Genomic DNA, 20,757 nt, shown 5'->3' on the forward strand with positions numbered 1-20,757 from the left:
AATATTACTGAGGAGTGGGAGAATCTACACAATTTGCTGTGCGAATATAAATACAGGTACAAGTACAAGTACAAGTACATACAAATAGACGATGAAAGCTTACCACGCTACCCGCGAGGAGGGTATGGGACGGGATGTGATGAGGTGGGATTGGTATTTTCCGGCTTCCGTACCGTCGGACCTGCAGAGTGAGAGAGCTGAGGGGTGCCTACATACCTACCGAGTACGGAGTACAGTGCCACTAATACCTATCCAGCTATGTATCTATGTACCGAGTACATACCTAGGTAGGTAGCCGCCAACCACCCACGCCACCTCGATAGCTCCTTGGTATTGGTAGGCAAGTAGGTAGGTAAGCCTTCCTTGTACTCGGTACCGAGTACAGGTCACGAGGACCTACAGTAGAGTAGTACGAGGTAGAGCTCCGTCTGTCTGTCAGTCTGTCCATCGTGCTCGGTACAACACCCACCGAGAACCTCGTCCCTACTAGGTCCTCTGGTACTAGGTTACAATGTATGTACATAGATACCGACGAGTAAGATGTCAGGTATGTACACACCCCCGCGCGCCCTCCCTCTCTTCTGTCCCCATCTCCCTCAACTCTTGGTCTCTGTGAAAATTGCTCGTATCTACCCGTCCAAAGTCCCCCTCTCTGTCCCCCTAGCCCCCCCACACCTCACACCCTGAAAATAACCCCCTCACGGCGACAAGCCGTCATATGCAAAAAGACAAAAAGCGAAAGTGGGGGAAAAGGGTCGCTCGCCGACAACTGCCTTCGTAGTAAAAGGGCGTGAGGGATCATTGATTGATCAATTGATCAATTGAGGACAGGATTCAAAAGGACCAAAAAAAGAGTGTGTGTAATTATTATCTTGTGGTCTTGTGTGTTTGTTCATTTCACAGGCTTCTTATACTCGGTAGTATTGTTCGTGTTGACTTTTGTTCTTCAAAAGAAAAAAAAAGAGAATAACTGCCCGACTCCGATTCTCGCTTCTCGCTTCTCGCTCAACAAGGACCGAGTACATACCTTCCTGGATCCTGTACATACCCCGTCAAACCGTACACTTTCTTCCAGAGTCGTCTCGCTCTCTCGAGAGTCTCGCCAGCACAGTTATGGCCACCATTATGCAAAAAGCAAATACCCTGCGCAAGGCGCTGAATACCGGGTCCGGCCTCTCGTTCGGCGCGTGGCAGATGCTGCCCGGCTCGCACCTGTCGCGGACCATTGCGCGGTCGGGCTTCGATTGGATCTGCATTGATTGCGAGCATGGCAATATCGCGGGTGAGTTTGTCGCCGCCTTCAACTGCCTAGGCGGGCAATAGGCCTAAGGCGGGCCGCGTAGACACTCATGGCGAGACAAATCAGCGAGGCTAACGCCGTGTGTTCTGGGGATGTATAGACAACGAGATGCACGAGTCGGTCCATGCCGTCGCCGCGTGCAACGTCAGCCCCATCGTGCGCATCCCCGCCAACGAGGGCTGGATGGTCAAGCGCGCCCTCGACGCCGGCGCCCACGGCATCATCGTGCCCTTGCTGTACAGCGCCGACGACGCCAAGAGGCTGGTGCAGACGGCAAAGTTCCCGCCGTACGGCAAACGCGGTTTCGGCAGTCCCTTCTCCATGGGCGCGTTCGACGGCACAGGCGACCTTTCTGGGTTCGACTACATGAACAACGCCAACGAGAATCTCTTGACCATTGTGCAGATCGAGACCAAGGAGGCTTTGGACTGTGTGCGTTAATTTCCATCCTCCCACACTGTTGGTCCCTGTTGTGGATAGAAGCGAGAAGAAAAGAGACTGACTTTTTTTTGTTTTTTTTTTCTGGTTTGGCGCTTTTTAGGTCGAAGAAATCGCAAAAGTGGACGGCATTGACGTGCTCTTCATCGGACCCTGGGATTTGGGAAACAACATTGGATACCCCGTCAAAGGCGACTTCAGCCCCGAACTGAAAGCGGCGATTGCGAGAATATTAAAGGCGGCACAAGACGCCGGGAAAAAGTCCGGCATATACTGCCCCTCGGGCGAGGTGGCGCGACAGTATGCCGACATGGGATTCCAGATGGTTCGTCTCTCCGTTTCCCATTGAATGGGGTGTCCAATGACTGACTTTTGTGGTGCAGATCTCGGTGGTGAACGACATGACGGCGGTGCCGGTATTCATGGCAGAGTCACTCTCCAAGGCCAAGGGGTCGTTTGGGCACGCGGCTGCCCAGGCCGTCAAGGGCGCAGCATACGGAGCGGCGAATCTGGTGACGCAGGAGAAGAAGTAGAAAGGAATTGATCCTCTGTAAGGGCAAAGGGTGCGAAAATCATAAAGATGAGGCCGAGGCCGAGTCTGAGCCTGATCCTCGTTGCTTCTGCTGCTGCTCAACCTCGACAACCGCATTCTCCACTTCCTGCGCCGTGAACCTGTGCATGAGCTTCCTCGCCGCGTCGAGTGTCGGCACAAAGTCCTGACTTGGTTCTCCTAGTTTTCCAGCCCCAGAACGATCGACGTGTAACACGGGCACATCGAACTCGTAGACGTCCCTCCACTTGGAGTGCGCGGGGTCCATGATGTCGATTTCGGCGTAGTGGACGACGCGGCTGCTTTTGCTTTTGCTGTTGTTCTCATCCTTATTCTCGTTCTTGATGGTGCCTTTGTTGTTGTTGTCGTTCTTAGTGAGAAACTCGCCAATGCGCGCTTTCGCCACGTCGCACAAACCGCAGTTGGCGCGGGTGAAGAGGGTGAGTTGAATGTTTGCTAGACGGGAGGCTAGGGCGAGTGACGGACGCATTTTTGCGGTAGGTGCAGATGGGAGAATGTGATGTTGACACCTCAGTTCCAGAAAAGCCTTGTCCGACCCTCACCACACCAATTCCTAGCTACCAGGCCTTGCTGGCTACCTTGGCTACCCAGCTATGTACGTCGCCCAGGCAGAACAGGACGAGGATCGCCGCTTTAACTTGAGCCTTTAGACCCCTGCACCCTTGAAAAACTCTGTCTCGACGTCCCTCCAACTCTTCACTCTTTCCTCCGCCGTGCTTGTAAACAACAAGACATTGGCACGCCCAGGTTTCTCGAGCCTTTCGCGTCCCCCTTTCTCACAAGGCGCTCGGTAGGTGCCCAGCTAGCCAAGTAATGCATGCATACATAATACGTCTCGATACGGTTTGTTGGACCCAAGGAGAAGGGCAGAGAGGGTACGAATCCGTCCTGTCCAATAAAATATCTCCTGAGTGGTCCAATGAAAACTCATGGTTTCTACACGTGGTGCAATTTCGTGATTTCACTGGTCTAAGATAGAGTCTTGGCACGTTGTCATGTCCAAGCACGCTAAGGTAACAAGGTACCAAGACAAGCACAAGATACTTGCACAAAATCTAGGACATGTACCCAGTATACCCGGTATACCTAGGAAACTAGGTGCGATATGGTGCATTAGAGCCGGCGGCAACTGTACTCGTTCAAGTACGCTCCACTACCCAGAGACCACCTGGTAGGTGCTCGACCCAACCAAGGTAACCTACATGTAAGTACTCGGGCACAGCTACAATACTACATTTCTCAGCAGCCTTGGTTCTTCAACGTACTAGAGAAATATTGGGGACACAACACACAAGACGGAATGCCCAAGGTTATGTCCATGTCTTTTCGTACGTACTCCCTCTGTCGACATGGCCTACTGACCATCTATGCAGATATCTGTCAGGTACTACGGTAGAACCATGTCTTGCGCTCTCACACCCCTTTGCTCTTCCGCCCCTCTTACAATCCCTGCTACAGCATCATCACAACTCCACCGCATCATTCACACTGTATACCGATAGAAGGGACTCTTGTCTCCCAAATCCAGCAGTTCCTGCTCCGTGTATTGTGCCTTGATCTCCTCGTCCGTCTTGCCAACCATGAATGCATCGCGCTTGGCATTTTCCCGTCTATATGCGACTCGCAGCACGTATGCCATGATGACCGCAGCCACGCAGATGCCCAAGCCTGTCCCGAATCCAGTCGGATATTTCGGTGCTTGAGATGCAATATAGATGTTACTCCCGGCGATGCCACCGAAGTTGCCCTGATGATGTCAGCGTCATCCGAGAACTGGTCAGTATCACTCACCATAGAGATGAGCAGAGCCATGCCCACGGCCCGTTTGGAGCTGGGAGCCAGATTGTTCCCGATCAAGCACACAAGACAGATAAACGGGCAATAAAGACCTGCCGCAAGCGGGAAGAGGAAGAAATACGTCACGCCTGGTAGTCTGGGATGGGGAATTGCAAGCTCGCCGATGAAGCCGATCGCCGCAATGCTGAAACCGGCCATAATGAACGGCGTTCGTTGCTGGACTTTGTCCGACCAGAAGGCGAATATAAGCGTCAAGATCATGGCGAAAACGTAGATCTGTACAACTCCAATTAGTTTCAAGATTCTCTCTAGCAACTGCCTCTCTGCTAAGGCGCCACGTGAAGAACCTACCGGGATCGTCATCAGCTGTGCATTGGCCGAGGTGTATCCGAGGCCCTCAATCACAGATGGCACCGTAGCCGTAAAGCCGTAGACACCGATCTGCAAGATCCCTGGTCAGTACATATGGATTGGTAGAAAAGGCAAGCACATACCGTGTTGGCCCAGAATATAATCACACCACCCCAGATCTTCCACTCCTTAAACGCCGCAATGATGTGGCGCATTCGAATGCGGTCAGTGTTCGTCACCCGACCATGGCCAGAACCCGTCTCGAGAGCCAGCCGATTTATGATGAATTCTTTCTCCTCCTTTGTGAGGAATTTAGCTGTCTCCGGGTTGTCCGGAAGTACGAACCAGACCACCAAGGAGCCAGCCACAGGAACAAGGCCTTCAATGATGAAGATCCATTTCCAGCCTGCCAGTCCTGCTACACCGTCCATGTGCTGAATCCCGTACGCCAACAACCCGGAGAACGCACCGGAAAGCGAGGCAGAAGCGTAGAAGAGGGCCATCCGGCGTTGCACCTCGTATCGCATGTACCTGTACACGTTAGATGGTCTTCTTGCTATGATCCTCCGGGAGGTGCTCACCAGATCGTGAGTAGGTATGTCGCCGCAGGGAAGAAGCCCGACTCAGCCACGCCGAGGAAGAATCTTGTTACCAAAAGGCCCTCATAGGTAGAAACCACACCCATAAGAGTCATCACGGTTCCTACGACAGGTTAGTCACCGCAGGCTTTGCATATCAAAGCCAAACATCTTACCCCAACAGAACATCAAGACAGATATCCAGATCGACGGCCGCAGGATCTTGAGCACGATGTTGGACGGTACTTCGAAGAAGCCATAAGGCACAAAGAACAATGTCAAGGCGGTGTTGTATTGCATTCCATGGAGATGGAGGTCATCGTAGAGACCGGCGATTTTGGCATTTCCAATGTTCCCGCGATCGATGAATGCCAACCTGGCGACAGGGTTAGCAGACACAAGCTGGTTTCAACGTAGTCTCCACTCACAGGTATAAGACGGCAAGGATCGGGATCAAGCGGTAGTCGACCTTTCTCAGAATCCGTGTCCGCTCTTTGTGGTCAACTTCGACAATCACCTGATCAGCTGAGAAGCCGACCTCGACCGTCTTCAGGCCATTAACACCTTCGATCTCTTCGAGGACTTCTCTCTTCGGGTCGCTGTCGTACGCAACGTCCTTTTGATCCGCTCTCGCTACCTTTTCATCCATTTTGAGCAGAGGGAAAGGTTGGTGAGAAGTGAGATGACAGGAGCACTGCAATCCGGGGGGTTTGAAGCTCGGGGAGAGCTTTGCTGATAAGCACAGAGGTATGGCTGTGGTGGACCACTTTGCAGAAGCTCCGAGAGACCCCGGCAACTGGGGAAGGGAGGGTTACACCTCTTAAATGGTCGGTCAAGGACTCGTCAAGGCCGCAAAGAATGCTCTTGTTGCCATGTGTTCTCCAACTGCCGGATCATCGCCTATGCGTGGTCATCAGGCTGTTCGCCCATATCAACACCGAACCATACCGCAGACAGCACCATGATTTGTGGGTGCCTTGCGGGTCCCGGTGGAATGTTTTGCGCGGGGCGGATCAATCAGGGGAAGAACTTGGGGAAATGCGGGTTGATGGCGGGGACAGCGGCCAGTGTTGACCATGTTGATCACCTTGTCAGCCTGTGAGGCGTCGGTAACGGCAGGGTACGGCTCCGTTCGCTCTGACAACTCACGAGGGACTGTGAAGTACCGTGCTTTCCCATCTGTTTCTGATGGATCAGTCGTTATCAGAATTGGAGAAAAGGCGGTTCAACTGATCCTGACTCCGTCGGAAGGAGGTAGGGACGGCAGGCCATTGGCGGTGAGATTGGCTTAGAAGCCTGGGACATTTCGGCCTAAATTGCCAGCGATGGCACCGAATCCGGGACACTGTGACCTGCGATGAACCAGGGTACAAGGTTGGCGAATGCTCCATTCCACTTGAGAAGCGACATGTAGGAGCTCTTCAGGGGTTAGCTCTGACCAGGATCTCGAGTCATTGAGAGAAGCGCTGTTCACCCTGCACGTTGTGAGCTGCGAGATGGACTGCAGCCAGATGGATGAGAAGCGAAGTTGCAGAGTCGAAGGGGCGCAGAGACAGGGGAAATCCTGATAGTGAGGGCCCCATGCTGCTTTAGCACCAGGACTTAGCGTCGAGCCGTCTCCTTCTATCTCCGCACAAATGCTGCTTTAAGCCTGCGGTGCGGGCCCTACCGCTATGGCCCTTACAACAGCAAGTTGTATAACGGCCACTCAACCATGGACGGACAAGTCTCTACCGAGTAGAGCGACCTTGATTGTCATCATAGACGTATTATCTTGATCTTCAGCCTGACATGCCAGACCTTTATGCATACAACGTTCATTGGTCTCTAAGGCTCTCTATCAGGGTGGACAAAAAACCCCCCAACCCCAGACCCGGTGGAGAATGGAACAGGTGACCCGGTGGACAAGATGAATGTGAGGGCCTTAAGATAGCCACTTCCCGCCTGGACTTTGGACCAATGTGTTTAGTACGATACGTGCCGGCGTCTGGTTTTGCCACATGGTCTCACATGGCTGTAGCACCCTTCCTCGAGTCCTGTGGTCTGAGGTATGCCCGTGCTTTCGCCACCTGGATCGCCATGAAGCCGGCTAGGACTGCGAATGCGTGATCGAGTCAGAATTTACATACTTGGACATTTACGCACGTTACTGGTTCGAATGACACACTCGGTGGTCGTGTCTATACCCGACCCATCACATCCATGCCGGCATGCCAAATGGGACCGAGGTATCCATGAATGCCCCATCAAACCAGTCTACCCAAAGTAGATTATTCTCTGGATCGAAAGTCGCAGGATCAAAGCCGACAGGAACCGACACATCCAGCTGGGAATCAAGATCCCCCGCTCCGCTTGGTCCAGTGTGTCCGTCGGTAACTATACCGGCTACGTGGCGCTCTTCCTGTTCCGGCGTGTCGGTTCGACCTGCGCTTGTTGAGCCCTGGTCGGGATGCTGATCTTGTTGGTATCTGGTCTCAGCAGTGCTTGGTAAGATACCCAGTCGAATCAGCTGCTGTCTTGGCCGGTAGAAGCGTGTCCACAACCGCGCAGCCGAGTGCGAATGAGAGCGATGGAAATCGATCAAATCGAGGCCCTGCTGAAGCTCTATCGTTGAGTCCTCCAGTAGCGTGGCTGCACTGTCCAGAGATCCAGCTTTATTTGCCCGGGTTTCTGCGTCGTATGCTGCTGCCAGAAAGAGAACTGCCAACGAAGAGGACAGAAAGTGGTTGAAGAGTGCTTGCCTTGTTCTATAAAAATAGACGTCTGTGGCCAAAACTCTCAACGTCCGGATAGACTTTTTGGCCAAGCTGATAGCTTCCATTACCAGGGCGGTATTGTTGCGAGCAGTCTGGGGATAGATGAGGATGGGACGGAGGACGAGGATTTGGATCTGATTTGCGCGGAGATACAGGAGGGTCTTGCGATATACCTCCATTTCATCAGATGTAGAGGTGAAAAAGCTATGGTCGTCCGATTCTATCGCCGCGGGGTCAAAGCATACCGAAGGGTCCAAATCCTGATGCCATTGATGGACCTGGTAGTGGAAAAAGTTCATTGCATCTTTAGACGGAGCTTGTCCGCTGGCCAATAGGTTTCGGTTCACCAGCGAGTTCCATGCCTGCGCCCCGAATATCACGTAGCTGACCATTGCAGCGAGGTAGCCGTCGCCGACCTACAGAGTAACTCATCAGCAGACATACTCAGCGGAGTCAGTGGGAACGACTTACAGGAGGGGGTAGGTCGACGTCACTGTCACCGAGATGATGTGGTAGCCCCGCGGCGAAATTGAGCTGACGGTCCAGTACAAACAAGCTCCATAGCTGCCGGATGATCGCCTGGCGTTCCTTTTCATCGGGGACAAGGACCGAGAGCTTTTCAATTCGATACAGCCCTTCTTCAACAGCGGTGCGTGCCGCATACATGATGGCTCTGGATCCAAGGACTAGATCTTCATTGGAGAAGTGGAATATAGCCTAATTCTTGATCAGTAATGGGCTTTCCTGCGACAAAGTTTCCCATACCGCGAGCAGTAACAAAGCCCGAAAGTCATGACTGATGGAGCGTTGGAAGACAGCAGCAGCGATGGTAGGCTCTACACTCTGGTATAGAGTGTCTGACAGCGTTGTTCTACCTCCGGTCTGGGCAACCAAGGCGATTCCCAGGATGAGTTTAAACATTTCCAAGAGCCCACAGTGCCCTGGAGTGGTTGGCCGACTCCAGAGTGACCTTTTAGCAGATCTTAACAGGCTAGGCAAGCTGAGCCGTATCTTCTCAAGATGCGGCTGAGGATGGAGGACGCCGAACACAGCTTGGAAGGTGTCCAGGCAGTGTACGGCGTCGTCGAGGGTGAATTTCTCCAGCGAAGTTTCGCCGTGGGCTTCCCAAGCTTCAGCGGGCGGAGCAGTTGATTGTGAGGGTGCAGGAGCCACAATTGCCGGGGGCGATGGGCTATCAGTCGTCGCAAATTCCCTACTGGATGGGGTGAGGTTGGAAAGCCTCGCATCTGCTGTAACCATTCCAAACGCGTAACTGGTCGGGCCAGCATATACATCAAGGATGTCCGGATCCAGTTGCCGTTTCACAGGGGCGACATCGTCCTGCTCATCCCTAGGTGGACTCCGAGCTAGTGGAAGTATTTCTGGCGGAGTTGGGTTCGCAGGTCCTGGCCCTGGCTGCTCGGGAGCTGTGGTTCCTCGAAGTTGGGTTTTGAAGTCGTCCAGATTGCGCTGTAAATCTTCGATGCTGGCGAACAAGACGTCGGGCAACCTGTCTATGTCAGGGCCCGCGTATATCACGAGTTCCTGGGCGGGGGATTTGACGAGACTTACGTCTGAGCGTCCCGCGGCTGGACTGTAGAGGTTGAGTCCGGCTTTGCTGCGGGATAACTGCATGAGATGGCATGTTTCTTGCAGCGAAGACAGGGACGATCTCCTGAGCATTTCAGTTTCCGACCATGACAGTAGTCACAGGCCGCGGCAGCATAGGGGGCGCGTCTGGCAACACTCTGCCTTGCTTTTTTCTTTGGTGGTTCCATGAGACCAGATGTACCATCTCAGAGGCAGTAGTTCGTGGAATTCGGAGCTCCTCTGGTGCTTATAGAGAGCAATTAGAGCGACGTGTCGATGGGTAGATCGGAGTTGAGATGATATTGAGCTCAGTCAAGTCAGAATAGAGAAAGAATATTAACTACAAAGGTAGTCGATACCAACCTGTGACCCGTGCCAATCCGGCGACGACGCCAGGGAGCGTTTTCTCTGGGGTGCGGGTGGGCGGGGTGCGGAAGTTGGGCGCTGGTGCCGACCTCTAAACCAATTCCCCGGGTGCCTTTGGGTGACACTGGGTGCCCCGAGTCTCCCCGGTGCCCCTAGGCTCAACTATCACGAGTGCTCGCGAACCAAAAAACTTAATTACATATTCTTCTTCCATTCGGTCTTTGAGAGAGAGCGAATGCTGCTCTACCCCGAGCTTTCGTACATTTATCAAGTATAGCACCTTCTAGGCGAATGGCCTTCACGCAACCCCGTGCAGCAAAGTGAGCGCGTTCGTTGTTTTGAATCTGGCAAACACTCGGCCTTCTATCCTCATATCACACATATTCTCGTACCATGCACCAGCAGACTAGGTACCCCAATCTCACGATCGGCGACGCCTGGAGTGGTAGAGTTATCTAGTGCCCTACCTAGAGCTGAGGACTGACACTACACAGACTGTTCGACAAGCTGAAGAGTTTCATTGGTGAACTCCCCTCGAGCTTCCGTTCTTCCCGGTATGAAGACAATCAAAAGCTGGACCTCAATGGGAGGTCTCGGCCAATTCTCGAAGGAGGAAGAGGCTGTGCCCGAGCCGGCACCCGCATCTGCATCAGCACTGGCGACGTCGTACAGTGACTCGATGCAGAAGGGCAATGGAAGTCGAGGCAGGTGGCACTTATAGCCATTCTGCAACCCTTGTTTACAAGGGCCCAGGGAAGAGACTGCTACACTCAGGACACAAACTTCCCAGAGACAGTAATGGGCAGGAGAGAAGGGAGGCCATCAAATCCTTTGCAGAATAATCTGAAGACTGGTGGTCGATATATCGGCAGAGCAACTCTCCCAAACACGTCCGCGGGCTGAGAATGGGAAGCCTCAGTACCTACAAATAGGTACGTACAAGCAATACGCACCAGGTCTTGTCAAATTCAAGCCTTTCGACCTCTTCTCCCGAGTCTTGCCCACCCCCCACTCCGTTGTTAGGGATCTCTCGCTCGATCTGATGGTCACTACTTTGCTCGGGCTTACGAGAGATCGACGATATTCAAGAACCACGACTGGGTACATTGACCGGGTACATCTGGTTGTGGACACCCAATCGTCTCACTCGTTCGTTAGCGATGTGTCGCTTAAGTCGGCGGGAGATGGAACACAACACGGCAATGAACTCGGCTTGAATGGATATCGGGTCATGGAACAAAAGCAAGTCGCTGTAGGCGGTATCTCGGCCGTTTCGCATGACGAGGCTACAATCACCTGCAGAAGTTGGGGTTAGGGTTTTCGATTCCAAGTCGCGATCCTCGCTGGGCTACTAGTGCCCGTGCTCTAGGCTGAAAACAAAGTCGGAGACTCCAAAAGGGATGGGGAATCCCCACAATTGCCCACAAAAAGGAGCTCGGAATCACAGCAGTCGAGAGTTGATGATGTTCCGAGCATCAGAACTCAAAGCATACGGCCCTGTCTGACTCGCTCTCACACACACACTCTCTCTCCTCTCTGGTCCTCTCCTGCAACCCACCTCAACCTGTTTTGATTCCTGGCTTTATCTCCACGATGATCCAGGGCGGACCATTCCGACTCCTCCCCATCTGTTCGTCAACCCACGGAACGCCCATGTTTCTTCCGTCTCGGGCAATGGGCAGAACCAAGGGAATCCCCCCCTTTCCTTTCCATTGTCGATAAACAAGGAACTCGGATTGAAGGTGTACGAGGCATAGATTCCCACCATGTACGTCAGCCGGCAATCACAGGCGTGGCTGGGTGGGATAGGCTCCCCCCGGTTTCAGGAAAATCACGTATATCTTATGTGCGTGCTTGCTTCTCGAGTCCCGAGGCCCGAGTCCAGAGTCCTATATCAAGCAAAGCCCATCAGGAGATTCAAAAGAAAGAGTGTCTGTCCTTGTGAGTAATACCAGAAGCACGCTTGAAGGACCTTTGGACTCTTCTTTCGTCCCTTGATATTCTTCTTCTCTTGTCTTTGCTCTTTGCTTTGGCCGTGTCACTTAAATACCGCCACACAACCAACATCTCGCCTCATTCATCACGAGAAAAAACAGAAAGGGAAATAAATCGATCTTCTCGCCGCCATGTTATCACCCTACCTCTTGTTCTTGGGACTGCCCGTCCTCTTCGTCCTCGCGTCCTTTGTGCGCAACCAGTTCTTCCACCCGCTGAGCAAGTTCCCGGGCCCCTTCTGGGCCCGCCACACGGATCTATGGCGCGTCTATCACCTGTGCACCCGACGCATGCCGGACACCATGATCAAGGTGCACGAAAAGTACGGGCCCGTCGTGCGCGTGGCCCCGAACGAGCTGAGCTTCCAGAGCGTCGAGATCCTCGAGGAGGTCTACAAGGGCGGCCGGCGGTTCATCAAGAGCGACATGTATGAAGGGTTTACGACTTTCCACCCAAACTCGTTTGGGACCCGTGACGAAGACGTGAGTTTGCCAGTTCTTTTCGCTGTCTTTGGTTAGGAGGGAAAGGGCTAATGATACAAAATAGCTACACGCAAAGAGGCGTCGTCAGATGGCGCACAGCTTCTCCGTCGCCTCCCTCGCGCAGATGGAGTCCATCTTCAACCGCCATCTCAACAACCTTCTCAACGCCATCGCCGCAAAGGGTTCGGAACCCTTCGATCTGAAGAACCTCGTCGGCTTCTACGCCTACGATGTCATGGGGGAGTTAGTCTTCCATACCGAATTCGGATCTCAAGCTGCCCAGGACCCGGCGTTGCTGCCTCCCATCAACGAGCATATCTTCCTGGGCTGCTTGTTTGGCCTACTCCCGTCCCTACTCCCGTATAGCATGAAATTTGCAAACTATGTTCCGCTCCCGTGGCTGCAGTATCTCCTCAAGAGCAGGAAATCGCTGAGAGACAGGACATCAGCATGCGTCGCCCGCGAGATGGCCAGAGAAAAGATGAGCGAGAAGCACAGCATCCTGACCAGGCTCATCCGCGCCACAGACCCCGAAACTGGTGAGCGTTTGACAGAGATGGCTGTCAGTTCGGAAGCATTTGCCTTTCTGGTGGCAGGGGCACACACGACTTCCGGCACCTTGACTCTATTATTCTACCATCTGCTGCACAATAAGACTGCGACAGAGAAGCTGACCAAAGAGATTACGGAATGTATCCCCTTACAAAATACTGCCGGAGACTCCTTACCAGCTTATGCGGGATTGGAAGCGCAGCTGCCGTACGCAACGGCCTGCATCCGTGAGAATTTCCGCATGACACCAGTGTTTACCATGCCGCTACCGCGCAAAGTGTGTGATCCCGAAGGTGCAGTGATTGATGGTGTCTATGTTCCCCCTGGGGTAGGTTTTGACAATGTGCAAGATTGTAGCATCATGCTAATCTGCCCTCTCACAGACCAACGTCTCGATGATCAACCAGGTCATTCATCACAACCCCTCTGTTTGGGGCGCTGACCACAACATCTTCCGCCCTGAGCGATGGCTCGATCCGTCGAAGCCACTGTCTCCTAACGATCTCGCTCCGTTTGGCGCTGGCCATAGAGCCTGTATAGGCAGAAACGTGGCGACAATGAGCATCGTCAAAGTATTGACGGCTGTCTGGCGCCGATTCGATCTCGAAGTACTAGATCCCGCGGAGGAATTGATCGTGGACAGCGTTGGAATAGGAGAAAAGCACGGACCCTTGATGGTCAGGGCTAAAGTACGGGCCGAGTAAAGTCCAGGAAAGCATTGATGAGGCATCAGGATGGCGTTATGGTTAAGAAATATTCAGCTTGGAGGCTGCCGGACCATGCATACATTCAAATATTCTCCCTCCTTCCATGGTGACATCTCGAGGGGAAACTTCGAAATTTCCTTGAAGCCATGCCTCTCGTAGAGTCGTAATGCGGCTGGGGCACTCTCGACATAGATTGACAGCCCTCGGTCATCGGCCCGTTCCAGACCCCATTGAAGTAAGAGAGAAGCAGCACCTTGCTTCTGGTATTTCGGGCTGGTGCCTATAGCGGCAAGAACTTGTCACACGGTCAGTTCTTCTGAATGTCTAGCTTAAAGACAGGAACGGGGTTTTTCTTACACACATAGGCCTTTTCAGTCCCTATCGCCGATGCAACGACTTCATGTCGTTTCCTAATGCTATGGTGAATCAACCGACTTCCCAGTTCCTTATTGGCGTCATCAGGGAGTGGAAATTCGCGAATCAGCATTTCTCGCTCGACCTCCTCTTGGCTTCTGGGTGGGTAAAAATGCCAAACAGCATAGCTCGCTATCTCGCCGGACATGGCATCTTTGACCACCATGACATGACAGCTGGGATCATTCTCCATGTCATTTTCGAACGAACGCACGAAATACGTGATAGAAGTCAACGTGGGTCCCTTGGGAAAGATGACAGGAAAACCATGATCGGAGGCGCAGGCTGCGAATTGGACGCGGACTATCTCCTCGAGATCGGAGGGTAATGCAGGGACAAGGACAAGGGCTGGCATTCTTCAGAACGTTCAACGAGAGGCCTCTTCTCTGGCGCTTCGGAAGTCTGCCTGGATCAGATGGGCTGCGGAGGTTCGAGCTCGTCTCACTTACGACTACTTTCGCGTCACTTTCGTCAGCAGTGAATTGCTATTATCGACATCCACAGAGACGTCCTGGCCTTACCTGCTGCTGCTTTTGACAGTGACAGGATTGCACCATGGAACGCGGGGCCAAAATTGCAGCTTGGGGGATGGTGGATAGGGATGGCAAGTCGTGTCAGGTGAGCGAAGGTTTTCAACGATCGAGTCTTGTTCTTTGATGGAGATTTGCGCAGCTAAGGCTCTGGTGGCTCTGGGCGCAGCTGACAGGCTGGTGTGGCTCCGACTGGGCTGCTCCGGTTGGGCGGGTTCCCTGAAGATTCAGCGGTCGTTGGCGCTGCCGGGTGCTTGATGCAGGGGCGGTAGCCAGTCACGATTGCAGCTCGCCTTGTTTCCACTCCTTTCATCTTCGCTTGTATGGGCTTGGATGGGCCTGGCTGTGCGCCATCAAAACTCCTCATCCCGGAGCCCGCACTCATTCTCCATCTCAGCCTGGTGAACTACTGCACTCACTGCTCTGCCACTTGCGAAACCCCCTTGTCCAACAATCTGACGAGCCCGGGGGGCAGGGCTTTGGAGTGCAGATCCAGTTTCCCAGATTTCTCTCTCCTGCGTTCGCACATCTCTCCCATATCCAATTTCCATTACCTGCAAAAGTCGCATTGAGTCTACTTTCGCCACAATCCTCACGACGACGTCCCTCGATACCCCTTGGCCGCCGGGATGCTCTAGCAATTTCTCACTGGGACTTGGTGCTGTCTTCCTAGCCAGCAGCTCGTCGTCTCCCACGCTGTCGCATTCTGTCAGAGTCAATTGTACAGCTCGTCCACCCGATCTTCGTCATGATGGCGAGTGCGCACGCTCATCCTATACCTCCCGCAATCCCGCACGACCTGTTTACACAGGAAGTCCCTCCGTCGCCGACTTTGACAAACCCCGACATGATTTTGCCGTACCAGCCTCACCTTGACTCGAGTCCCAGTCCACGCGCATCTTCGCCAATATTACACTCTTCTCCACTGCCTCTACGTCCAGATTCCGCGGTGTCGCTGGGCTCCTCTCCCGTCGAGCTTGAACCTGCGGTTGAGTTAGGGATTGCGACAACCATTAGGATGCCCTCAAGGGCGGTCCCTCCTATCAGTACCAACTACTACGGGTACGAGCACGGAGCCCCCCTGAGCGATATTGGAGAGGAGGAAACCCCAAAGTCGAAGAAAAGTCGGCGGACCGAGAGCCCGCTCATATCAGACCCTCCTTCGCCATCCCCCGCGGGTCCTCTGCTGCACGCGGCCCGGCGACTGAGCAATCAGTCATCCTCGAGCAATGGCACCGATCTGGGCAATTGGGAGGACTTTGATACCTCCAAGATCATGAATGAAAGGCTGGCCGCAGATGTTGCGAAGGTCCCAGACGAAGAGATTGAAGATCCGGACAGTAAGAGAAATAGCACAGTTACGACAAACGCGGAAGATGAGATGGCTCTCCTCAACGAACGAGCAGAAAGGATTCTTGAACATGCCAGGAAACGACTAACACATATGGAGGATAATCTAAGTAAGGCACGTCACAGCATCCTGTCATCGAGATCCTCACCAAACATGAACGAACTTCACCAACCTGCGGGTGGGCTGTATCGGTCAATCTCCTTGGCCGGTGCGAGTCAACGAAAGCCCAGACCCCTTCATCTTGTCAACAGAACCAATTCAGTGGCACACGCTAGAGGCGGTAGTGATACGACGACTGGAACGTCTGGATTGAAGCGACTTTCCATGATTCCGGAAATCAGATCCGCAAGCGCGTTGGAATATGGACGCAGGCAAGAATCTCCTCAACAATTACTCCATTCGCCCCCATCAAGGAGCGGCCCGTACTCACCAGCGAGTAATCGGAGTTTCAATTCCCCTCTACTGGTGTTGAAGGAGGAAGAAAGCCCTGCTAGCACAACCAAGACGACTCCAGAAACATCAACCCCACGAGGGCTGGGCATCAATACTCTTGCCGCCGTGTCAAGAGAAAATATTTCAGTGGTCACAAGCAGCCCACCTACAGCTCTTGCTCGTTCTTCCTCATCCATGTCAAATCGGTCCACCAAAGAGATTCGAGAACAGATGTCGAATCTGCAGGCCAAAATTTCCGACTTGAAGGATAAAGCACAGGCTGACAGCCTTAGGAGGAAAAGTATGCAGACCACCCGGACGCCTAGCCCCTTTGCGAGTGCGCAGAGTCCTGAGCAGTGGTATGCAAATGCCCCGGAATACAAAGAGGCAGGCAGCCCAATCAACACAAATGCTGGACTCGGCTGGAGTCCGTCCCGACAGACGAAGCCAGTGGACTTCCCAGTTGCACCAGTCACACCGCAGGCACAAACATTACTGAATGTCGAACTCCCGGCGACTAAAGACTCTGGCTTGGTGAGTGAGGCTAGGACAGATAAGAACACCCCGAGTCTCCACAAGTCGATCCATCTCCAGCCAGAGCCTCTCGAAAAGCCAAATTCCATACTCCAGGAGTCGCTCTACGAAGATGCAGCACAGGAATTTGATGATGACGAACCGATTGCCGCTTCGGAGGAAGAGCAAATCTACCTAAATGAAGTTCTAGAAGAGAGTTTGCAGGATCTTGAGCCCGATGTCCCCGAGATCCCCGAACATCTGCTCCCTACCGAAGGTGCCGCAGAACGTCACGAAGACAGGTTAGACGCTTTCGACTATGAGAACATGTTCCTTCATAGTGCGTTGGGAAATTACACCGGGACCGGAATTAGAAGTGAAACTCCTAGCGAGAGTGACTGCAGCAGTGTAACAACAACGCGCATGAACCAAGACACCCCAACAGTAGACGACGACGACGACGACGACGACACAGAAACTCAGATCGACGAGGAAACAAGCACAGATGATACCGCTAGTACTCCCGTCCAAGAGACATTTCTCAAACCCAGAACTCCACCTAAGCAGCCCACTCCACTTGCGGCACCCTCGAAACCGTGGATGAAGGCAGCTCGAAGCAACAGTATCGACTCTGTTTCGACCGTGGCCACCTTTGAGACCGCGACGGAAGGTGCAGGCGATGGTGAAGACGAGGACGAAGACGGGATGCCGGCTGAGATACTGACTTGGGGAACCGGAACGGGTTTCTCTCACACCCCAACGAGCCCAAAACATGAAGGTACAGCTAGTGTGTGGCCAACACCTCCCATGAGCGGCAGAGCTCGACAAGGACCAATCAGATCGCCACGACAGATTCAGACGCAAGGGAGCATCGTTTCTAACGGCATACCGACGCCTCCTGTTCATTCACCAAGCGTTTCTTTTTCCACTCCAAGAGCATACGGGCCGACTAGTGTGCCAAACGAGGTGCCAGTTGATCATCCTGCAAACACTGAGATCCTAATGGAGAGTCTGATCAAGCTGGCAGACCCCGAATTTAGAGTTGGTGATGGACCTGGGTCAGTGACCTTTTCCAACGTCGACAAGGATCTCGTCCTGGATCTCTTGCGGGCTGTGGGTGGCGTCTGCAATGAGATCCTACGGTCCGAAAGGAAACACGAAGTGCATGCCGCAAAAGTCCTCAGGAGAAGACTGGACGAATCAAGGAAGCTCTTGGAAGGCAGAGCCGATGAGTAGACCAAGGACTGTGGGCCGCCTGGAGTGGCATCTTAATCCACGATTCGCTAGCGTTGCGGCTCTTCCATCCTGGGTGCTTTGAACGGGGGGCGGGGGGCCTCTTTGACACAATACGACAATAATTGACATCTGAACATTGGTGGATTCCAAATTATGAAGACATGGGTTGATGCAGAGGAAGACGAAGTGCTGGGTTTCGTGAGAAACGGAAATGTCCCCCTCTATATCGGCCCTACATATATATATACTCCAACATGTTATAATGGACTTACATCACATATGGGTGTCAATGTAATGCACATGACCAGAACTGGCTGCTGCTTTCCTGGGGGGTAATTTTGGAGACAAAAGCCATTACAGGGTCGGGACAAGGCATCCCCATCACAAAGCCGCAATTGACGCAGGCGAGCAAGTCAAGGACAGCTGTCAAAAGCTCTAGGCGACAGCAACTGGGGTGGATCTGGCCTGAGACTTTTCATTCGACCTTCCAAGGGTCAACCCGGTCACATCCAGCAACGAAATCTGAGCTCACATTCTTGGCACAGAGATCCATCCACTCATTGTCGCCTCAGTCATTACCTTCGCTGACAGCTATTTTGCCACGATCGAGAGTCCACAGAGACAGAGAAGGGGTCCCGATCGAACAGAGACCATGATGGAGTTTTGGGGAGGCAAGACATGCACCATGATGGCTTGACCAGTTGAGGTTAGACCTCTGACCGACGAGCCAACTTAGCGGTAGATGAGGCTGGGGAGAACTATGCATCATGGGATACAGCGCCAACGGGAACGATCGATCTCTCCCAACTCCACGATTTTGGGACAACGATCGCAGGCAACAACCAGGGGTATTATGGCCGATAAGCGAATAACAAGAAAGGCCCCCATCCCAGATCTTGCATCTCCCTTTCCGTCGAGTGATTTTAGGATCAACCTGGCTAATTTAGCGACGACAGGTGCAGGTGCAGGTGCAGCTGCCTCATGCTCTTCCGGTCTCAACTCAGGCTTTGCGGCGCTCCCCAGCACAGGCCGATCAAGAGGGAGGACAGAAGGAGGCGTCCTATCCTGGTCTTCATCGAACCCCCCCCAACCCGGGGTTGGACCTTTGACAGGTCTTCGTGCTTCCAATTAGAGACTGCTACCCCCTTGTCCTATGCTTGCAATGGAAGTTCCCCGCTGGCTTCTAGCTCAAACAGGATAACTCTTTATGTGTTGCTATTGATTGAGACCCTCATCAAGTTTCTGCATCAAAGAGGCAGGGAGTCGCCATGCAAAGTTTACCAAATGGCGAAGTGGAGATGTGCTGCCGCAAACATTCATTGTCCAGATCATGCATCGTCCGAAGGCCTAGTGTGAGTTGCTCCTGGGGTACATATACAGCCCATCTGGACGGTTGCATCTCGGCCAAGCCGACCAACCGACGATATCGTGCCTTCAGTCCTAGTTACATGCCTTACTGCGCTTTGGTAGTGCTTCTGTGGACGTTGTGATGGTGATTCTCGCTTGATACTCGACTGGCCTAGATACCTGTGGAACAGAACTCCCCCTCAGCCTTACTCTACTTGGAAAAATGGCTAGTTCAACCCTGTCTTGGACGTTTTACATCTATCTGACTTAATATGCAGGCTGAAAAGAGCATCACAGTGACAGGGCAAGCGGACGGTCGGTCTCAGACCAAGGGTGGCTTGCCCAAAATCACTGAGGTACTAGCCATGCAACTGGCACTGCCTCTGCCTCTACCCCAACCTTGTCTTTGCCGCAGACTCAATCCGCTTCGATCCAACAGCTTGCCCATGCTGGGTGCTGATCAACTCCCTCTGGACCAATTTCAGCCTGCCGAGGATCCTATCTTGTTGTCACGCGAACCAGTTAGAAAGAGTTTAACCTGCAGCATTCCGACCCACGAACAACCCTTGACCCCTCCTCCCTCCGTCAGCAGTCACTCATCTGTATGCTCAAGCGAAACAGATATTGGCGCCGTCGCCCATGCCGGTATCGCCCATCTTCAAACACTGCTCGACCTGCCAGAACCTAAGCTCGCTGATGCTGTTCGTGTAGCTAAAGAGCTGCTTCGTGACTCTGCAGTCATGCCAGCCTATAACCAGGGCTGGTTCCGGCCAAACGCCCAAGACAACAAATTCAACAAACGCATAGAAGATCGGATCGCCGGCAAATCCCTCGATGAACTAGTTGAAGGTTTCTTTCACCGCGACGAGGCTCGGGAGCTTTACGGCGAACGCGTGTCGAAACCTCGCAAGGTCGTGAAGCGAGCCCCATCTGCGGAGAGAGACGGGATGGAAGACCTGGACCCTGAGTTGCGGGCCAAGAAAAAGAGAAGACAAGAGGCCGACGAGGCACACCGAATGGCCGAAAACGACCGGCGAGACCGCCACCGAGAATCTCAAATGGAAAGCCATCGTCGATGCCCCGAGCTGGCGGCAGAATGTGGCGCTGAGCATGCAAAGGCTGAGAAGAAGTCCAAAATCCAATCAGGCAAAGGGCCTGGCAAAGACGATCAGCTCTGGTCAGCCATATACGCCCATGAAATGGCAGGGAGAGTGGTACAATCAGTCAATGACCGGCGCAGACGGGCCGAAGAGGTGGTACAAGTACTGCTCCGGTTCTTGATCCAACAAAAGGACTTGCTGGGTGGTCCTCAACGAAGGTTTAGCGAGAGCGACCCAAGCAGCGCCACCTCTTTCTCCCATCCATGCCATGTTGGTCGGAAGAGATCGCAGGATGACATGGAGCAAGACTTGAGGCGCATCCGATCTAGTTTCTAGTGAGAATCCAATCTC

The 20,757-nt window shown here is 53.2% G+C and overlaps 8 protein-coding genes across 8 annotated transcripts; 4 read left to right on the plus strand and 4 right to left on the minus strand.

Annotated features, from left to right (window-relative positions):
* Positions 1-1,113: 1,113 nt before the first annotated feature.
* On the plus strand, positions 1,114-2,271 carry Z517_01203 (uncharacterized protein; the record flags this gene model as incomplete). Its single annotated transcript, XM_013434165.1, has 4 exons — positions 1,114-1,282; positions 1,401-1,732; positions 1,842-2,063; positions 2,122-2,271. The coding sequence occupies 4 exons, from the start codon at positions 1,114-1,116 to the stop codon at positions 2,269-2,271; spliced, it is 873 nt and encodes a 290-aa protein (XP_013289619.1).
* Positions 2,272-2,310: 39 nt separating this feature from the next.
* Z517_01204 (uncharacterized protein) lies at positions 2,311-2,778 on the minus strand (the record flags this gene model as incomplete). Its single annotated transcript, XM_013434166.1, has 1 exon — positions 2,311-2,778. One exon carries the CDS (start codon positions 2,776-2,778, stop codon positions 2,311-2,313), a length of 468 nt encoding a protein of 155 aa, XP_013289620.1.
* Positions 2,779-3,792: 1,014 nt separating this feature from the next.
* Z517_01205 (uncharacterized protein) lies at positions 3,793-5,684 on the minus strand (the record flags this gene model as incomplete). The annotated part of the gene is made up of 7 exons (XM_013434167.1): positions 3,793-4,056; positions 4,101-4,382; positions 4,458-4,547; positions 4,601-4,988; positions 5,039-5,159; positions 5,212-5,411; positions 5,464-5,684. 7 exons carry the CDS (start codon positions 5,682-5,684, stop codon positions 3,793-3,795), a joined length of 1,566 nt encoding a protein of 521 aa, XP_013289621.1.
* Positions 5,685-7,229: 1,545 nt separating this feature from the next.
* Positions 7,230-9,426, minus strand: Z517_01206 (uncharacterized protein; the record flags this gene model as incomplete). Its single annotated transcript, XM_013434168.1, has 3 exons — positions 7,230-8,207; positions 8,263-8,508; positions 8,557-9,426. 3 exons carry the CDS (start codon positions 9,424-9,426, stop codon positions 7,230-7,232), a joined length of 2,094 nt encoding a protein of 697 aa, XP_013289622.1.
* A 2,447-nt stretch (positions 9,427-11,873) lies between these two features.
* On the plus strand, positions 11,874-13,480 carry Z517_01207 (uncharacterized protein; the record flags this gene model as incomplete). Its single annotated transcript, XM_013434169.1, has 3 exons — positions 11,874-12,224; positions 12,289-13,104; positions 13,160-13,480. The coding sequence occupies 3 exons, from the start codon at positions 11,874-11,876 to the stop codon at positions 13,478-13,480; spliced, it is 1,488 nt and encodes a 495-aa protein (XP_013289623.1).
* Positions 13,481-13,533: 53 nt separating this feature from the next.
* Positions 13,534-14,252, minus strand: Z517_01208 (uncharacterized protein; the record flags this gene model as incomplete). The annotated part of the gene is made up of 2 exons (XM_013434170.1): positions 13,534-13,778; positions 13,841-14,252. The coding sequence occupies 2 exons, from the start codon at positions 14,250-14,252 to the stop codon at positions 13,534-13,536; spliced, it is 657 nt and encodes a 218-aa protein (XP_013289624.1).
* A 926-nt stretch (positions 14,253-15,178) lies between these two features.
* Positions 15,179-17,959, plus strand: Z517_01209 (uncharacterized protein; the record flags this gene model as incomplete). The annotated part of the gene is made up of 1 exon (XM_013434171.1): positions 15,179-17,959. One exon carries the CDS (start codon positions 15,179-15,181, stop codon positions 17,957-17,959), a length of 2,781 nt encoding a protein of 926 aa, XP_013289625.1.
* A 1,619-nt stretch (positions 17,960-19,578) lies between these two features.
* Positions 19,579-20,742, plus strand: Z517_01210 (uncharacterized protein; the record flags this gene model as incomplete). Its single annotated transcript, XM_013434172.1, has 1 exon — positions 19,579-20,742. One exon carries the CDS (start codon positions 19,579-19,581, stop codon positions 20,740-20,742), a length of 1,164 nt encoding a protein of 387 aa, XP_013289626.1.
* Between the last annotated feature and the right edge of the window lie 15 nt (positions 20,743-20,757).

Source organism: Fonsecaea pedrosoi (genome assembly GCF_000835455.1).
Source record: "Fonsecaea pedrosoi CBS 271.37 unplaced genomic scaffold supercont1.1, whole genome shotgun sequence".
NCBI classification, from domain to species: Eukaryota; Fungi; Ascomycota; class Eurotiomycetes; order Chaetothyriales; family Herpotrichiellaceae; genus Fonsecaea; species Fonsecaea pedrosoi.